This window comes from Brachyhypopomus gauderio, chromosome 5 (assembly GCF_052324685.1).
Source record: "Brachyhypopomus gauderio isolate BG-103 chromosome 5, BGAUD_0.2, whole genome shotgun sequence".
Taxonomy (NCBI): Eukaryota; Metazoa; Chordata; class Actinopteri; order Gymnotiformes; family Hypopomidae; genus Brachyhypopomus; species Brachyhypopomus gauderio.
The window spans coordinates 11,881,793-11,902,596 of record NC_135215.1 but is presented as its reverse complement, the minus strand read 5'-3'; the positions used below and the strand labels follow the sequence as shown (position 1 = coordinate 11,902,596).

The 20,804-nt window shown below is 42.5% G+C and overlaps 1 protein-coding gene across 1 annotated transcript in view; it reads right to left on the bottom strand.

Moving 5' to 3' along the window:
- Positions 1-20,767, bottom strand: part of b4galnt4a (beta-1,4-N-acetyl-galactosaminyl transferase 4a) — a 105,987-nt gene extending 85,220 nt beyond the window's left edge. Inside the window, 1 exon segment of the mRNA XM_077005711.1 lies at positions 19,033-20,767. Within this exon segment, the coding sequence (XP_076861826.1) occupies positions 19,033-19,174 (142 nt within the window). The 5' untranslated portion in view covers positions 19,175-20,767.
- Positions 20,768-20,804: the final 37 nt, after the last annotated feature.

Here is a 20,804-nt window from a genome sequence, read left to right as displayed (position 1 = left end):
AGAGAAAATATGTGACTTCCATTGTGGCAAATAATAACTAAATGCAGTTATGACCATTTATAACTTTGTGATGTGGACCTGGAATGAAATGAGCTGTTTGCCCTTGCTTGGTGGGGTCACTTTATAAGCTCGATATTGGCTGGTTTACAGGGAGGCGTGTGATGGCTCACACCAAATCAACATGTCAGAATAAATCGCTACAATTGTGAGAGGTGAACCATGCAGTATTTAATTTAGGCTTTCAACTGAAAATGTTTGAGCTTGAACTAACGCTAATGTCAATGTTAATGTTATGCTAATGTTAGCTAGAAGGAACAAATTAGGATATCTCTAAGCCAGCAAACTAGTTAGATAGCTTCTTAATTGGTCATTACTGTTCATGCTAGCTAGTTACTTGGAGTTTGCAAGTAGTTAATATTACATATCCTAGCTATTTTAAATCTTGACAACACAAAGTCCATTAACCAAAGTTAGCTCACAATGAAACTGAGTTTAAGATGGTCTGGCTTCAACTGACAGAAAGTTGATAAAATCATACAGCGTGGCTACCGCTACTTACAGGCTTTGAATGTGACTGTTATTCTAGTAAATCTGCCTATCTCTTCAATGTCGAACACTGAGCACTGCCTGCTCGATATTGTCTAAGGTTTGAGCAGCTGTCTGCACTGAAATGTGCAGAACAAACAACTTTGAGTCAAAGTTGTCCAGTTAAATACATACATCAACCATACCCAGTTGGCAGTTCAGTTCCTTGGGCAGGCTATGAAAAGTGCCAACATCTCCTTCACAACCTGCAACAGTCCATTTGTGTACACAGTCTGCCAGTCTGTCATTTTGTTCTTCACAACACCTGCAGAAAAGTTTTGGCTGTGCAGAACCATATTAATTTTGCCCGGGCTAGAACATGGGCTGGTGTATGTAAATTTAAGGTGTATATAAATTTTTATGAGTCAAGACAGTCTAGGGTTTGGAATTGTCTTGTTTTACCTTCCTGTTTTACATATGCTACATTTTCAATTGAAGAGGGTGACAACAGGAGGTTCACAGCATGTCAGTTCAGTGTACTGAACTCACTTTATTCAACTCTGCCATGGAAAATGCACTTTTCCATTATATGTCTCCTTTAATCTCTTCATAAAGTGGCAGGAAAGTGGGAGCGGTTCAGGGCAGAGGCGTGAGAGAAAGGCACAGAGATGACAGAGACATGGACAGGCACAGAGATGACAGAGACATGGACAGACACAGAGATGACAGAGACATGGACAGACACAGAGATGACAGAGACATGGACAGACACAGAGATGACAGAGACATGGACAGACACAGAGATGACAGAGACATGGACAGGCACAGAGATGACAGAGACATGACAGTGGCCCCTTCGCCTCTCACTCCTCCATTACACCATATGGCACCAGCAATTAGTGCTTGATTACAGCAATGGTGGGAATCGGCCTGCCGCCTCTATTGTTCCCTTCTCGCTGATTACAATCATTTCACAGTAATGATTATATTCCCCATCTCATCCAATCAGGTGTGTGTGTGTGTGTGTGTGTGTGTGTGTGTGTGTGTGTGTGTGTGTGTGTGTGTGTGTGTGTGTGGTGGAAAGGGAGACTGGGACGGTCTTTATTTGATGAAAAAACAGCATGAGCATTATAAAGACACCTGGTTTGTGGGAAAGTTGAGTAAGAATGCCGGTGCTGACCCAAGGTGAGGTGGAAGCCTAGCTGAGCGCACCTCAGAATGTGCTGTATTACTCACCGTCTGCCACATGAACAAGAGAACAGTACCAGAGACTGTAGTGTGGGGAGTGGTCACTCTCCAGTCTGTCACTTTTCACTCTGATTCTTTTTTGTTATATATCAGTGAACATGTTCTCTCTCCCACCAAAAACACACACTCTCTCTCTCTCTCTCTCTCTCTCACACACACACACACACACACACACACACACACACACACACACACACACACATACCTTCTAACGTTCAAATGTTGCCACTTTCAGCCAGCCAACACACAGTGTGGCAGGTTATGTGTGTATTTCATGACTACAACAGCACACTACATTCTGTTTAATTTTTGCGTTCATGAAATATGTTCCTGCTTGGATTAAATAATTCATAAATGGTGCTGATTAACATTCCATTAGTAATGAGCACATGAAAGTGTCTGCAGATGAAGCAGCGTTTAATGGGAGGAGATTTGTGTTGGGAGATTGGCAGGCATGAGGGCACATATGCACTGATAATCACACACATGCATGCACGCACACACAAACACACACACACACACACACACACACACACACACACACACACACACACACACACACACACACTGTATTACTTCAAGCTAAGAAGGACAGGAATGAAGAATGTGAAAAAGCCAAAAGTTTTAAGTATTTTTGTATGTTTTCATGAATGATTAGCAAGAGACTTCAGTTCATAGCATAAAGGCTGAGCAGCTTCTAATGAAGACAGCAGATTTTACTTATATCTGTTTACTTATAAGCAGACATCACACCCATACAGAGTCCAAACAGTCTGTTTCATTATGTTTGGGTTATCACTGAGAGACAGAGACGGTTCACACAACAAGATGCAAGTACATAACATGGGAGGCCACTTTTGTTTAACTGAAGGTCAGCTAGTGGTAGTCCATTAACAACATGAGATCGTTTAATTGTGCAGAACAATTTCTAGTCAGGTTTGTAGGCAGAGACAACAAATTTAACATTTTTGGATTTATGAAATAGGCATTTTAGTAAATGGACTTGAGTAAGAAGAGTAAGTAGAATTGTTACATTACGTAGAATTGTTACATTATGTAGAATTGTATAATTTTGTTCATTTTAATATACATATTTCCAATTGCTCTTTAATAAGCAAATAATTAATCAATTACTCGATTAATCAATACTCAATTACTAAAATAATTGGCTGTCTCTCACTTTCTTTCTCTCTCTATTGTTCATTTGTTCACTATTGTCCTCCATAAGCTCTTCCTCATACATTTGTGCTCTTTCCTTCATTTACTCTTTCTCTCTCCTTCATTTACTCTTTCTCTCTCCTTCATTTAACCTTTCTCTCTCCTTCATTTACACTCTCTCTCCTTCATTTAATCTTTCTCTCTCCTTTATTTATACTCTCCTTCATTTACACATACTCTCTCCATAATTTACACTCTCTATCCTTCATTTACACTCAGTCTCTCTCCTTCATTTATACTCTCGTTCATTTACACTTTCTCTCTCCTTCATATACACTTTCTCTCTCCTTCATTTACACTCTCTGTCTCTCCTTCATTTACACTCTCTGTCTCTCCTTCATTTACACTCTCTATCTCTCCTTCATTTACACTTTCTCTCCCTTGTTCATTTGCACTCACTCTCCCTTCTCACCACCTGTAGGCAGCAGCTGTCATGGCAGCCTCATCCACAGCATTCATAACTAAGCTCTGTCCCTCCCACTGGTCCTGCTGTCATCTGACACACACACACACACACACACACACACACACACACACACACACACACACACACACACACACACACACACACACACACACACACACACACACAGTCGCACATGCAAACAGATTCTCACCTAGCTGCACAGACACAAGCAGTATACACTAAAAGGACCCTTGCTTCTACTTACTTATGCATACTAACAGCACATAAGGAGGATTTGAAATCATAACCTACACTGTTGTGCTGAAATAACAGCAATCAGGCCACAGCTGAAAGGAATGAATGTCAGGGGAAGGCCCATGGAGGCTGTCCCAGAGAGATGGCCAGAGAGCAAGGGAGACAGGTCCAGACATGCAGTCTACCCAAGCTCTGGTGGAACAACACCAGGGCAGGACAGCAGCAGCAGTAATTAAGAAAAAGAGATAGAGAGGAGGAGGAGGAGGAGGAGGAGGAGGAGGATAAGGAGAAAGATAGAGAGAGAAGGAGAAAGAAAAGAGTGAACACTAAGAGAAAGCCGAGGAGGGAGAGAGAAGGATGGTTAAGGCCTTGAACTTCACAACTCTCCCTCAGTTGTGTGTGCCCACATCCTTCCCATCAAGTGCAGCAGTTGTAAAGGCCTCATGCACACTTGTCAGTGGAGAAAAAACATAAATCTGTCACTACAGGCAACTCAACACCCCCCACCCTCCCCATTTATTCTCCATGACCTGGCCATTGGCCAATGTACAGATCCAGAGAGTTGTATTCACACACACACACACACACACACACACACACACACACACACACACACACACACACGCATACACACACACACACACACACACACACACACACACACACACACACACACACACAAACACACTTTAATAAATCTGGAAAGACTTTGATTTCTTAACACCATGACGAGAAGAATGGAAGAAGGAAGAGATGCAGACAGCACAAGTCTCCTCGGTCCTTCCTTCTCTAAGTGATTGGCAAAAACAATCAGTGCTAAACCAAAGCCCAGGCCCAAACGCCTCTGCGCTCACTCATCTGTGACGGCTCTCTCATCCACACACGCCACAAATATATATGTTCACATTGCAGACACGATTGCACTAGACCTTAAAAGAATATTCACGAGAGACCCTCACTTCCTGTCTCATTGCTTTTTCCTAGAGGCCTAAAACTTCTCTGAAAGACACAATACATGGATTGGCTATGAGAATGATGGAGGGTCTATAAGAATAAAGAAGGGTCTATAAGAATGATGGAGAGTCTATAAGGATGATGGAGGGACTATAAGAATGATGAAGCATCTATAAAGATGATGGAGGGACTATAAAGATGATGGAGGGTCTATAAGGATGATGGAGGGACTGTAAAGATGATGGAGGGACTGTTAGGATGATGGAGGGTCTATATGGTAGGGACTTGGACATTTTTTTCAAAATTATTTAATCACATTTAAAATAGTTTTATTAGATGCAGCTAAAAAACTAAAAAAAGATACCTCAATTGTCAAATTTGATCAAGCCAGTCCAAAGATATTCACATTTAAATCGGCACTATTTTTTAAATGCAATTAACCTAAATCTTGTGATCAAGAAATGTGCGCTAGTTTTAGCATGTGGCCAGAGTTGCCAGGTTCGCGGTTTTCACGCCAATTTGGGCTTGTTTGAAAATCCAGCCGCGGGTAAAAATTCTGGGGTTTTCTGGGGTTTTTCTCAAAAAACTTTTAGGTTGGGCCACCGCGGGAGTTACAAGTCAACACAAAGAATCGATCGCGATATAATACTTAATTTGTCTCCATTTTACACACTTGCCACCCCCCCCCCCCACCCCCCTGTCATCAACTTTGGGCTTTGGGCTAGTTTAGGCTGCTGAAGGGTGGGTTTTACACTGACTTTGTGCGGGATATTTTTACAGGACCTGGCAACCCTGGCTAGTTTTAGCATGTGGCTAGTCCGTGCCCGCCGTTATCATGGTTCATCGGACCAACACATTGTCTTGGGAGCCTTAAAAAACTACCTTAAACTGTACAGACTGGGATAAAACTTCAGGAAACAATAAACAAGAATATAATAAAACGGTCCACGTATCTATTAATATCTTTTGAACAGTCCCACAATGTTTTTGAACGGTCCAAACGCGAAGTTAAAATTCAAGCAGGCTCAAAAAGAAACAAAAGCGCGAAATGCGAATTCCTCTAACGGGATGAGAGAAAGCGAACATTCAGTTATGTCATATTACGAAAACTCTGGGAAGAACCTCCTACAAACCAATGAAAACAGCGATTTTTTTTTACCGCGCGCTTCCGATGACTGATTTCGCTTAGACAGCGCGACCGGAGAAAAATGGCCGCGGCTAAATCATTATCATGCGGAAATATCCAAGTCCCTATATATGGATGATGGAGGGACTATAAAGATGATGGAGGGACTGTAAGGATGATGGAGGGACTATAAGGATGATCGAGCGACTATAAGGATGATGGAGGGACTATAAGGATGATGGAGGGTCTATAAGGATGATGAAGCATCTATAATGATGATGGAGGGATTATAAGGATGATGGAGGGACTATAAGGATGATCGAGGGACTATAAGGATGATGGAGCGACTGTAAGGATGATGGAGGGTCTATAAGGATGATGGAGGGACTGTAAAGATGATGGAGGGATTATAAGGATGATGGAGGGACTATAAGGATGATGGAGGGACTGTAAAGATGATGGAGGGACTGTAAAGATTATGGAGAGACTGTAAGGATGATGGAGGGACTGTAAGCATGGTGGAGGGTCTATAATGATGATGGAGGGACTATAAAGATGATGGAGGGTCTATAATGATGATGGAGGGACTATACGAATGATGAAGTATCTATAAGGATGATGGAGCGACTGTAAAGATGATGGAGGGATTATAAGGATATGGAGGGACTATAAGGATGATGGAGGGACAGTAAAGATGATGGAGGGATTATAAGGATGATGGAGGGACAGTAAAGATGATGGAGGGATTATAAGGATATGGAGGAACTATAAGGATGATGGAGGGACAGTAAAGATGATGGAGGGTCTATAAGGATGAAGGAGGGACTACAAGAATGATGTTGGAATAGGTGAAACCACCTAAAGCCATATATCGCAATAAGCTGATGAACCCATTATAAGGATATGATAATGATTGTGGTGGAGAAGGACTATTCACACTCACAGTGTCACCTTTGACTGAGCCTAACAACACTCTATTTAGATGACCTGTTATCACTTCCAAAACCCACAAACTGGGCCCACTGGACTGAGGAGATACTTCTTATCAGACTCACCTTGGTATAAGGAATTATGACTTCTACCAGGACAACGGGCCACTATTTATGGCCTTTCTTGTTTATCTTGGTGCATACCTAACCATAAAGCATTGCCTTTGGAATTCAAACACGTATGTCCAAAATTGAGCATGATTCTTAAACCTATATTCCATGATAGATGCTGGATTCTAACCCCCCTAGAAAAAACAGCTCTTTAAGACCAATACAGAGACACCACATTTGGAATTATTCGAATACAGAGGATCATCAGATTGTGTAGTCCAGCAGTATTCAGTGTCTGGAACATAACCAGTTAATCATACACTGTGCTATCAGGACTGGTGTTGGTATATGAAGATTAAATTCTGTATCATTATTGAAATGCTATGTAAACACTGTGTTCCATATTGATGCATATATACTATTGATCGTATTTCCCATTTTGCCATATTATTTACTTATGAGACTAATAACACAAATCTGTTCTTCCTATTAGTGTAATGTATGTGTATTTAATCTAGTAATTGTTTTTACTAAGTTGATTACCTCCTCAGCTCCAGTATGGATTCATAGATGGCTTTGGAAGAGTGAATGCCACTGAAATGCCTTAACTAATGTATCCTGACAAACCAATTCTTCTTTATTCCTAAGTGATGCACCAGCAGGAAAAGTACACACTTTTCAGTTTCTTTTTCTATCCTTGGCATTATTCTGTCTTAGTTATTTCATTCTTTTTATTCCTAGCTGAAGGGAAATGCCTTTGAATTTTCATAGGCACGACAGCTAGTCCTTCCCTTCTCACAACTCCCTCGGATCAATACAAAAATATCAAAACCTAGCAGAGAAGAGTGGTTCAGACTCCAAAAGAAACTTCTGTGGAGGAGTCAATGGAGATCCAAAAAAAAAGTATTTACACTTTAAAAGCCTGACATCTGTTTAGTCCGTGAGTTTGTTTAAACTAACATAATTTGCTTTACCGCATTGTCGCTAAAGTTACCTTGCCTCCTGTTTTCATTTACAGAGTTAGGGTTAGGTTCTTTGGGAAGTAATTAATAGCAATTCTACGGTAGCACATAAAGACTGGCTAGCGCATACACCTGCTCAACTCTACGAAAGCCTTACTTACTCAATCAAGAGGAAAGGATCCACTCGCACATCATCGCTAAGCTTCAACGGCTAACAGAGCTAACAGAACCTTGTTTCTAATTCTGTTTACATCATATATTGCCAAATATGCTTTGATTTTTTTTTACTTGAATGAAGATCAGATAAAACCAGCCATTTTATGCAGAAATCATGCATGCAGAAATCCAGATAATTCCAAAGGGCTCACAAACAACTGCACATAGTCTCTGCCATACTGGCCTCTATCCTGTTCTTTAGTTAAGAAAGCAAGAGGGAAAACATGGAAGGGGAATACAGTGAATCTTTGCACTAAGCTAGGCCTAGAATAAAAATGAGCACAGATGCAGAGAGGGAACTGGAGGGAAGAAGGGATGGGGAGAGAGGGGGAGAGAGAGAGAAAGAGAGAATTTCCTGGCAAGGATCACATATTGAGGTGGGATGAACCACAATGTTTACTCATTCAAGCAAATGTTTTACAAAGAGAACGTTGTAAGAACAACAAAGAAAACCAAAACGCTCCTGCAGACTGTGAGGGATAACATGTAAAGTAGACAGATAATGTTTTGGTGTATTATAATTGTTTGGGTGGACATAATGTCATGGACCACAAACGAGAAGAAATATATCTGGCCTACAAGTCCATGGCAGGGTGAGATTACCAAGGCTGCAGTTCCCATCTTATGTTCTGCATTACTTACTAGGATCTTATATGTTTAGACACCTCATTAACTGCCTGAATGTTCAGTATATAAAGGTTGTCAATATCCAACTGGGAAAGATCTGTTTGCATGTGATTTTTAAAGACTTGTTTGTTTGTTTGTTTTTTCACCTCTGCAAATCACCCATAAAAAAAAAACATTTCTTCAGGGCCAGTGGCCTTCATGCTGTTGCTTAATACTTCAAGGTGAAGTTCAATTATGCACAAGATATTTAAAAAGACACTTCTTCTGGAATTGGCACTGGAGGAACAGTGACATCCAAACACACCAGAATCAGAATTCTAAGTGGAAACTCTCAAAGCCGTTCAAAATGTTTTCTGTTTCATTGTCTGCGCATGAGAGAAGGGAGTATTTTTCTTTCGCACTCGGGGAGTCGGCAGACAAATTTTGAAATCCTGCATGCTGGATAATTCACACTTCTGGATTTACAGAGCCAACATCTTCACCACATGTAGAAGTGTTGTCTGTTCCAGCAGGCAAGGAGCACTCCACTGAACTGCACCTTGGGGACGCAGTCCAACGTCTTCCTCACCAGTCCTGCACATCTCCTGAGTTTGAATTCAAAACGCACTCCCTCACAAATCTGCAGCCTCCGTGTCAGTTTAATAATATCAGCATCAGAATACCTCTGCACTGGGACTGAGAAACAAATCACGTTTAGGTAAGAAGTTCAACAACAAGGGCCTCTGGAGCTGTGACCTCTCCAGCGGCAGACCTTTCAACTGTGACCTCTGCACTACCGGACCTCTGCAGCAGTGACCTCTCCACTAGCTGGTGAAAGGCAACCCGAGTGAAGTGTGTGAGATGCAGTTCTGGGTTCCTCTACACTCCACAGTCTGCCATGCTGGTCCTCCTTCGCAAGATCATTTCAATATTAAATGATTCCTAACAACATCACCTTCTAGTAAATGTATTAAATGTCATCTCCCAACACCTTAAACTCATGCAGCCCTGTATCATCACACCATCTGTGCTTCAGTGTGGAGGTCCTGGCCAGCTTCACACGTACATGCTGGACCCCACCTGAGCCAAACACACTTATCGTGGTCTCATCGATGATCAATGATCAATGACTCTGTGCTCCCAACATTCATCAGTCTTCTTTCATATTCTTTAGTAAAGTTTAATCTTGTGAACGTCATCCATTCAGGCCACTACTGCTCTGATGTTCTGATTTTCACAGGTAATTTTATAACCATGTTCATGCGATTTGGGAATCACAGGTAAACTCAGATTTGTGTCAGTGATCACAGGTGTATTCCCTTCTGCTGCACTAAAGTTTCTACTTGGGGACTTGTCTTTCTGAAGCATTTGTTGTTGATTGTTCCTAAGAAATATACTTGTCAAATGAGAAATAATGCAATTTTTAGAGGACTTGGAATCATTTGACATTTACGTGATATTGCACAGCATATAACATTAAAGTGATATTGTACGATATTGTGTTGTAGCATACAACAGGAGCACTCTTGTGCAATAAGACTTAAATGTCACACACACACACACACACACACACACAAACACACACACACACACACACACACACACACAATATATATACTGTTAAAAAAACAAAGGGAACACTAAAATAACACATCTCAATGAATAAAATATTCCACTTGAAAATCTCTATTTATTACATGGTGGACAAACGAATTATCAATGTAAATCAATATTATTATCCCATGGAGGTCTGGATTTAGAATCAAACACAAAATCAAAGTGGAAAATCAAATGGATTCAGTTTCAGTGGAAATTCCTCAAGTCAAGTTAACATGAGGCTCAGTAGTGTGTGTGGCCTTCACGTGCTTGTATGACCTCCCTACCACGCCTGGGCATGTTCCTGATGAGACTTCTCCCAGACCTGGATTAAAGCGTCAGTCAACTCCTGGACAGTCTGTGGTGCAACGTGGTGTTGGTGGATGATGTCCCAGATGTGCTCGATTGGATTCAGGTCTGGGGAACGGGCAGGTCAGTCCATAGCATCAATCAAAATCAATCAATCAAAATTTATTTATATATTTTTACAACAGTTTTTGTCACAAAGCAGCTTTACAAGTCCTAGCCCCCAGTGAGCATGCCAAGGGTGACAGTGGCAAGGGAAAACTCCCTAAGAGCATGAGGAAGAAGAGCATGAGGAAGAAGAGCATGAGGAAGAAACCTCGAGAGGACTTGAGAGGACCAAGACTCAGAGGGGGAACCCATCCTCCTCTGGCCAACGCTGGTCACCATAACAACAATTAAAGAGATAGAAAAATAAAGCCTGCATCAATGCCTTCATCATGCAGGAACTGCTGACACCTCACAAAAACCATCTTGAGCCAGAGAGTAAGTGAATGTGAAAGGACAGAACAGAGGGCCACATTCACTGGGCAATGACGGCTGGACCATCTCTCACGGAGATGGATCTGCCCACACTTCCCTCTCTCTGCAAGGGTGAAACGTCAAACACACCTTGGTCACTCCTGCGGTTGGCAGAACTCCACGGCTGTCCACCGCATGTGCGCAGGACTCGGTCTCAACACAAGCAGACAAGAGGAGGAATGAGTGTATTGCCAGCCGTCTGAAGGATGAGTTCACCATACATACATTTTGACATCCTGCGTATGCATTTATTCCATTTGCCTCTTGCTGCGTAGACATGCGCGTTAAACCGTGGAGCAGGGAGCTCTCGACGGAGCTGTGTGCCTGCCAGTCCAATCAGAATGCGAAGGAGGCGCAGCCTCTCAGCAGGCTGGGAGGAGGCAGGCATGGGACTGTAGGCTGGATGGAGCTATAGGCAGAAGCTTCAGGCATATGAATGAGGGGATGGCTCCCAGAAGACACTGGGCTTTTATACTGATCGGAGATCCACATAGCTAATAATGGATAAGGTTAGGATGTTGGAAAGTAAAGTGGGTCCATGGTTAGAATAGACAGACAGCCATCTATAAACACACGGTAGGCATGGGGACAGAGCCCAGAGCACGTCATGCTTCAGAGAGCTGCTCGTGGATCAGCTAGCATCTGTCCATTTAAGGAAATGACTGAAGAACAGAGAAGAGAATCTGATCCAAGATCTGTGTTTTTCTTTCTTCCTTCAGAGAGTTCAGCTTATCTGGGTGTCAGCCAGGACTGGAGGCATTTATAGCAGCATGTGGAAGAGGTGGAAAAAAAGCTTCAGGTCATTCACATATCACACTGAAGTTCAACAAGGCGCTCCAAAACCAGTGAGAACGGACAGCAAGAGAACATGGGAGTAGGGAGGAGAGAAAAGCTGAGAGGAGAGAAAGAAAGACAGAGAGGAAGTTATATAAAACATCCATATCTACGCCTGTACTGACAACTGACAACTTGGCATATATATATATATATATATATATATATATATATATATATATATATATATATATATATATATATATATATATATATATATATATTCTATTTCTTTATATATATATATATATATATATATCACCTTTTCTCGTTCTTGTATCTTATATTTCAGTATATTTTCAGTATATATATATATATACTGTATATGAGAAATGCAAGAAAAAGAAAAGGATTTGAGGAGGCATGCAAACAGGTGTGATTGTTTGACAAGTTGATAATAGAGTTAGTGCACAACTCCTGCTGATGCAGGTGGATGTCTGAATCAGATGTAATAACAAAAAATTGGAAATGTGTGTGAGCCCGACAGCTCATTTGCAAAGAGAGAGAGAGAGAGAGTGTGTGTGTGTGTAGTGTATGTATCAGCATGCATGTGGGTATTTGTGCGTGATGGGTAAATGGTAGTATGAGTCAGAAGGGGAAAACATGTACTCTGACTCAAAATTCCAGCAGATTTTCTTTCATAGCGCTGTCTCAGGAATCCTTCAGGGATTTGACAAGGGTGCAACGTTGCAAGCTACTGGGAAGCTGGAATGATTACAACAGCAACTTGATACACTTCTCTCTTCCGCTCCAAAGAGCAATAAAATTCATGGCTATTCTATATTAATTAGGCCGGGGTGTCGTGATGGCTCCTGGAATGACTGGCCCTGCTACGTTAGCGCTCACAAATGTCTTCCGGAGAAAACTCACAGCACACAGGGCTGTAATTAGCTGCTGCTGTCACTGCTTTTGTTATTGCTGTCAGGGCAACCTCACCCTGCACTACTACAGGAGTGCAGTTCTCTCCTCTGGTCAATAATCGTCTGCCCTTTGATACAGTTCAGATTCCTGTGACAAGCCCATATTCATACTCAATCACTGCAGTACATTTCTGTGAACAGTTCCATTTTTACATTTGGCAAACACTTTTATCCAGATCCACTTGCCTATTTATTAGCATGGAAGCACGTTTGCTACATGTGAGTTAAACCCATGACCTGGTCGCCTGATGTCTGCGCTCTACCAGCTGAACTACAGACACTCTATAAAAAGCTCCACATGAAAGTGTGTGTGAAGCTGACACTCCCTTTCGTGGGAGCTTCCTTATATATGAAGACAGGCTGCCACACCTGTAGCTGTGCTCCTTTAAATTATTTACATCACCTGGTGTGCTGGTGCTGTAAATAGCATGCGCTGAGGAAGTGGTCGAGACACTGGTGTACAAAGCATGATGATGTAAATCTGACCTATATTTCCCTGTATATTAAAGGTGCTACAGCCCCTCCCAGCACAGAGGCACAATCACTGTTGAAAGAACCTTTTTGTCTCGTCCCCCAGAGATCCATTGGAGGCTAAGCCCTCACAAAAACACAAGTGTGCCACTTCAGATGCCAGACACATCACATACATCAGGAAACAAAAGAAATACCTGCAATCCTTTTTTTTTTCATTTATTTATTATGAATCGGATCAGTCAACATTTAGTAGTCCTGCTGTATATCACAAAAATCCAAGCCAGGGTGATTTTGCCACCGCAAGCCAAGATATAGGTCTGTGTCCTCAGGGTTGACTGGAGGGAAACCCACAGACTACCAAGAGAATGAAGCCCTAATGTCACAACAGCCCCCTGGACAACAGCCCTGTGTGCTGTGAGTTTTCTCCGGAAGACATTTGTGAGCGCTAACGTAGCAGGGCCAGCCATTCCAGGAGCCATCACGACACCCCGGCCTAATTAATATAGAATAGCCATGAATTGTATTGCTCTTTGGAAAAGAAGAGATTATCCCTAACGCTAACCTCACTTCACCACAACCCCACCACACCCCCACCTCACCACCACCACCACCACCACCACCACTCTAGACATATGCGAGAGAAGCAGGTGTAAACTCATAATGCCTGAAATGAAGCCAACTGAATTAAAACTCCTTCAGATTCTCAGCATTAGCATTAGCAATAGCATTATCCTTCTACACTGATGGCGGAGAAGAGCGGAATAAAAAAATTTTCCAAGCCTCAAAAAGGCAAAAAATGACACCTTCTATATCAAAGGAAAAGCCACTGTCATGGATTCCCTCTCTTGGTTCCCATGAAGCTTATTGGCATGTGGGTATGTTTGTTTTGGTTTTGTTCTGATCTGTCTGCCGAGTGGTTTTCTTTTTATTTTCATTCTCCCCCATCCAATGTCTTATATAACCACACCCTGTATTGCTTTCACCTGTGTCTCATATATTCCCCTAAGTCCCTGTGCATATAAACCTCTTGTTCTCTTGTCTTCATTGTTGGTTCTTCTTTATCCTATATGCCGGGGGAGGGGTTATATTAGCATTGTCTGTTTCAGCAAGATACTTTGTTTAAGCTCACAAAGTGATTGTATTTCTGTTTAATGTTACCTTGTTTTCTACATTTGTAATAAAACTTCAGTTTGTGTTTGTATCTGTGCCTGTCTCCTTCCTCTACCCATGACCTTCAACCTCTCCTTTCACACGTAGCTGCCGTGTTCAGCTGGACTCTTCACACATCAAGCACACACATTCCTCACCCAGTGCTTCAACATTTTCTATTTAAAATATGACGGTGAAGAAGTGCAGAGAACTCATTGCTGAGTGCAGATCTCAGAGCTACACTGGCCTGTAGAACTCTTCCAACCAGAGAGCTGTCAGCATACGCGGCCCCTCCCAGTAACTTGAAGACTTTTGTGGTTTGACACTAAACATTCTTACTGCTTGCCCAAAGTTGGGATATTTTCTGTGTATGATCATTGAATGTGTGTGTGTGTGTGTGTGTGTGTGTGTGTGTGTGTGTGTGTGTGTGTCCCTTGCATGTGAGTCCAGATGAGTGTAAAGGTGTAAAGGTGGAAAGGTGGAAAGGTGACCTTTTCATTTACAACCACATCAAAAGCCCATTCAGGGATCAGCCAAAGGTAGCGGGTCTTTGTTGATTGATTGTGATCTTGCTTCTTCTGGTGTATCGCTTACTGTAAAATAACCTCAGCTTCAGTGCAGTAGCATTTTCCACTGGGGCCCTGAAAGATAATATGCGCTCACCATGTGTGTGAGTGTGAGGATGTGTCTGCTACAGGGGTGAGAGGGAAGCATACACTTTAGGCATACATGAACCTGGATTTGCTGAGTTATACTTTGCTTTACTGAAATTATGAAGCTTAATACTGAAATTAGCTTAGCAACATTGTGGCTTTTCTCCGAATATGCATAATGTCAGAATCCCCTGTCCCCATCTGCATGTCTTTATATGAACTCATGATATGTTCCATGATCTCACATAAATGACATAATCAACAAAGGAACTCAACACAATGTAGTTTCCATGTCGTTTCCATGCCCAGCTGACGCTGGCTGTCTGGTGGGTGGAGAATAACCTGACTGTGCAGTGGGTGGAGAATAACCTGTCTGTTTGGTGGGTGGAGAATAACCTGTCTGTTTGGTGGGTGGAGAATAACCTGTCTGTTTGGTGGGTGGAGAATAACCTGTCTGTTTGGTGGGTGGAGAATAACCTGTCTGTCTGGTGGATGAAGAATAATCTGGATGTTTGGTAGGTGGAGAATAACCTGACTGTGCAATGGGTGGAGAATAACCTGACTATTTGGTGGGTGGAGAATAACCTGGCTGTGCAGTAAGTGGAGAATTACCTGGCTGTCCAGTGGGTGGAGAATAACCTGACTGTCTGGTGGGTGGAGAAAAATCTGGCTGTCTGGTGGGTGGAGAATAACCTGACTGTGCAGTGGGTGGAGAATAACCTGGCTGTCCAGTGGGTGGAGAATAACCTGGCTGCGTCCCGAGCCAGCTCAGTCCTCTGGGGCTCTGAGGAGAAGGAGACTGCCTCTGCTAGACCACTAATTTGCATAGAGCAGAGTGTCTTTCAGGTGGCAAGAAATGATGAAACACAAATGATATTAACCTCAGGGTTAAAAGAGTCCATCTCTATCTCTCTCTCTCTCTCTCATACACTCTCATTCAAAGAAGTCTTTTACTACTTTGCAAATCCATATGACAAAAGCATTAATCAAATTCTTCATTTATAAACACATTTTAGGTTCAGCCACTGGTATTATATCAATTCCACTCCAACAAAGGTCCTGTGCTGGTTACAGATATGCGTGCCTAGGTGTGCTCCTTCTGGGCTCCCCATAAATGATTCATCCCCAGAGGATTCAATTATTACCTGCCAGACCATTTGTATCTACTCGCAATGTAGACACTGGGAATCTGAAGAAAATATTGTACCACTGGATTGGATTGGTTTTTGGCTTCTGGAAAATGACACGCGAAATTACATTCCTGTTCATTTCATATTGAAAATGACTGAAAGGATACTGAAGCCCACAGGTTCAGTTATAGAAATCTGAACATATCTGCAATTTTCATATTGAACTGAACCTCGCCATGTTTGTAAATGAGACAGGTTATTACTTCAAAGGCTGCGTGACTCCATATTACTGTTGTGTGGCATACAGTAAAAAACACGCTAAATATGTTAAGCAGCCTTGGGCAAAGTGAAAAGCCCATGGTGTCTGGAACAAGAACCTTACAGAAGTCAATGCCCACAACCACGGACAATCATTAGGAGCCATTAACTGACCATTAATTAATGTCTCCGTTAGTTGCCATTAACTGCTGTTCAAAGTCTTTTACAGAAACAGTAAAATACCTTGATGTTATCGCGTCCTACACAAAGCGACAAGCCTTGATTGAGGCTGTGTGACCTTTGTAAAAGCAGGAATCTCCACTTCATGGTAGCTCGGAGAGCCTTCTCCACACGTCCAGCCCTCCAGCAACCATCATGCTTCACTGCATTTCCTCGAAGGGAGCAGGGATGGTTTCTCCTCCTTCTGGACTCCAAGCATGCTGTTTGGCCTTTTCCCATATGGCCCTTTTCCTCGGGGTAGCCAGCCTGCTCGAACGCTGCCACTCCCCCACACTCACAGGTCAAAAAATCTTTGAAGTGAAGAATTCTCTCTCGCTCGCTTTTGTTTACTGATCCAGGACACCGCCCCTGGTCAAACTCCAACTGAATCCTTCATCCACTGAACCCCACAACTGACCTTAAATTAGATGGAAAAGGCAACTGACGAGAGAGTGAAGGTGACCACTGAGAGCTCCCAGCTAGAAACATAATGCAGCATTCTAGGCGCACGTCTCCTTAACATGAGCCTGGTTGGTTCTTTGTTTTAATCTCAACCTCTTTGGTGTATGGTGTGTTTTTTTATTGTGCCCCCCACCCAGTTTTTTGTTTTACTTTTTCTTCCACACACATCTCTAAAGCCAATTTAGGATTAGTGGAGCAATTTGCACTTGAATGATTCCACACGCAATGCAAGAAGAGAGTGAGGCTCTCATCTTTGTGAGGAGAATGATTTGGTAGCCACTCAAAGGCTACTGCAGCCTGAAGCAAAGGTCTCTGGGATATGATTGAGGTCAGTTTGTGGCAGTTAGAGAAAAGAGCCAAACCACAGAGAGTGTTCAGCAGCACTTAATGAGAAACAGGATCCTTGAGGTGCACACAAAAGCCAATGGCATAGAAGCACTCTGGATGCAGTCCTGCCTGGTAGCTCAACACTAAATAATGTGCAGAAAAGTACATTCACCTTCCATATAATCAATTAGCACATATGTTGCACGCACTTGGACTCTGTTCAGAACATGCTCTAATTAGGCTATTACAAAAACATAGTAATATCTGAAGTAGTTTTCTATAGGACAAACCTCAAATACGTAATTGTGATTATCACAAACTATTTGCTCACAGCACATGTAATATTGCAGAACATGGCACATTTGCTCTGGACGGTAGTTTGCTCTTAAAAACCCAGTACACAGCCACTGACTTATGCCACCAGCAGCTCACCAGGGCTTTTGTTTACAATGTTGCAATATTGAAAATGTAAACAAAGTGGTTTGGATCTGTTTCATCTTCAAAATGTTTTTTCACTCACTTAAGGTCCTTGGATCCAAGGCTTTGTTACAACAATTTGTTGTTCCAAAATCTCAAATTATTTGTTTATATAAATATATCTTATAAACTCGTAGTGACGCTAATCTGGTTATGGGATCACTGCTGAGAAGTGGTTAAATACAAACAAGCGCAGTCGAGTTCTTTACATGTTATTTCACTTTTCATTATGTTATTGCTTCTCCAGTATTAAAGACACGCATAATGTTCTTAAAATGCTTTGATCGATATAGGTATGACGTGCCAACAACACACACACACACAGAAATGTACAATGAGTAGGCGCGCGCGCGTGCGCTTATGTGTAAAGCGTATTTGAGGCGCGCTGTGCGCGAGCAGCGCTGCAGAGGTAGAGAGGACCACAGCGCTGGCTCACTTTGCTCACTATGTCGTAGCCTCTCTGCAGTTTTACTGGCAGAATTCCGCCGTCTTCACTGTGCCATGTGTCTGTTAGCCGGGAAATTATGATGCATTTATTTCTTTTATACTTAAATTAAGTGAAACTCTCTTCCATTCTGAGCCTCGCTGCATAGATGAAATGTGATGACAATGTCATTGAACCGGCACTATTGATTACAGGAACTATTGATACTTTTTCACCTAATGTTATTCCAGCAGAGGAGAAAAATACTGCATTATTTATGCCAAAGTTTATGTATAATTATAGTGATGTAGACTAAAGGGAGCTATGTATATCCTGAAATAATGGCAGATGACTGCTTGACAATACCTTTGCGTTTTGATAGCATAACATCTGACATTTCGGCGTGACCCTATCAAAAACGCTGAGAATCTAGCGTTAATCATTAATGAGTCGTCTTCACGTCTTATTTCACAGGGCATTAATTCAAGACTGAAACCAATGCAGCGAGCGCATATTGTTAATCTGCGTGGAAATGATTTTTGCACAATTTATTTCGTCTTGTCTATACTTATACGGGGAGCGGCAGCGTTGGAGCATTAAAAGACACCAAAGAACTCAAGAGTAGCGCGTTAAAGTAAACTAGGCAGCCATAGCTCAAACATGTGTTGTGGCCGTAATTAACCATAAGCAAGCCGTACTGAGTGAAAATACATGATACATTTGTTTACCTTTGCCGTAGTTGAAGTGGAGTTTGATGGACTTGCCCTGGTTGATGTGCAAGTACGTAAACCACACGGCGAAAGTCAGCAGAACCAGCAACAGGAGCAGCTTGAACTGCTTCCGTATTTTCTTCACCGGGAAGCGCAGCATCCTCGCAGCATCATCACCCGAAGAAAAATGGGAGAACTGTCGGGTGCTCAACAGATCTGCGGAGTGCGCTTACACAGCCCGGGTAGCGTCCGGCGCGCCAGTCGTGGGTCCAGTGTGATCAACAGTTCAAGATCGCGAACTTAGCAGGTCAGACTAACACATTCGCAGTTTACACTTTGTTGAAACAGATCCAGTTGTTCTCGGTGGTCAAGCCATTTTACAATTTTAACGGCCAAATACAGAAACTTGTACCACACAGTCGAGTTTGTGAAATTGCGGGCTTTATCACATCACATCCGCAATGACAGTTCAAGTGCGTCAAAAGGAGAAACCTAGTCCACAATTCTCTACCAACAATATAGCAGCCCGCCACTAATCTGTTGAAATCCGCTTGGCCTGGCTGACACCACAGCGCCGATTATTCTAACAACCCCTCTGACAGGGATCATCCCCCGCTTTAGTGTTCAGACCTTCAACTTTTAACATAGTGTTTTCCTATTCGATGTTCTGCACTCTACAGGTTTACATCTCGGTCTCTATTACGGCTCCTTAACTTACGTGATCGTTACATCCACGGGTGTGCAAGCGCCGTATAGGGTTAATTTACTCTCAAAAAGCTGCCACGATTAACAGTTACCAAAACATTACACTAAGCTATGTCTAATAACGCGTTTTTAAAATGCGCAATATATATGTTCAAAAACTACTTGTTATGTCAGTCTACTGGATGTTTAAAATAAATTATGCCAGACTATATTTTCCAACGGAATGTCGGGGAATCTATATTTACCACATTTTTACGTGAGCCGCCATGAACGCTCGGCGTACAATATGAAGAATCAAAAATACCTCTCGGCCTTTATTATCTGCATTAGATACTGGACTTCAATATTTCACGTGTTAACGAGTACTATTTCTCGAGTGCAGCCTAATATAGTTTTAATTAATGTCTACTAGGGGGCAGAAGATATCAAAACTCATCACATAGGTACCGTTCTCACCTCGTAGTCTATGATTGATTAGAGGGGTCAATGAACGTCAATTATATAAATAAGTCACTGAATCATCGGATCAAATGAACACATCGAGAAACCGACAGCCCAGCTGGGAATGTTATTAGGTGTGCGAGGAGCGGACATGTTTCAGCGACCCTGCGATACAGCGCCTGTGTGCACAGAGCGTTCTCCTGCTAAAACGTGGACTAAAGCGTACACGTTTACACGTTTACACCCGAATACACCCTGTTTGCACTAAGCACTCAACAGAAACAATAGCGATCTAACGCTGTGGGGATGCTGCAGCGCTGCTAGCCCCTGAAACACGTCCCCACGCACGCGCGCTTTACAATAACACTTCGCCTTCCTTATTTCATGCAACGCAATTTAGAGTGATACCTCCAGTTCGTGGCTTTTTTCAAAAAAACTAATTTACTGCGAATCCTCCAAATCCGAGGAGTCTTTACTCCAGTCCTGCACGCAGTCCCACTCTCGCTTCTTTCGCTCATCAATTGAGCATCCATGACGCTGCTGGGCAACCGAACTTGGGAGGAGCCGCTAATGGTCCAGTCCCACCAGTCCCACTGGTCCCGCCATCCAACCATCGGCGGAGCTTCGGCTGACACCAGCGCAAC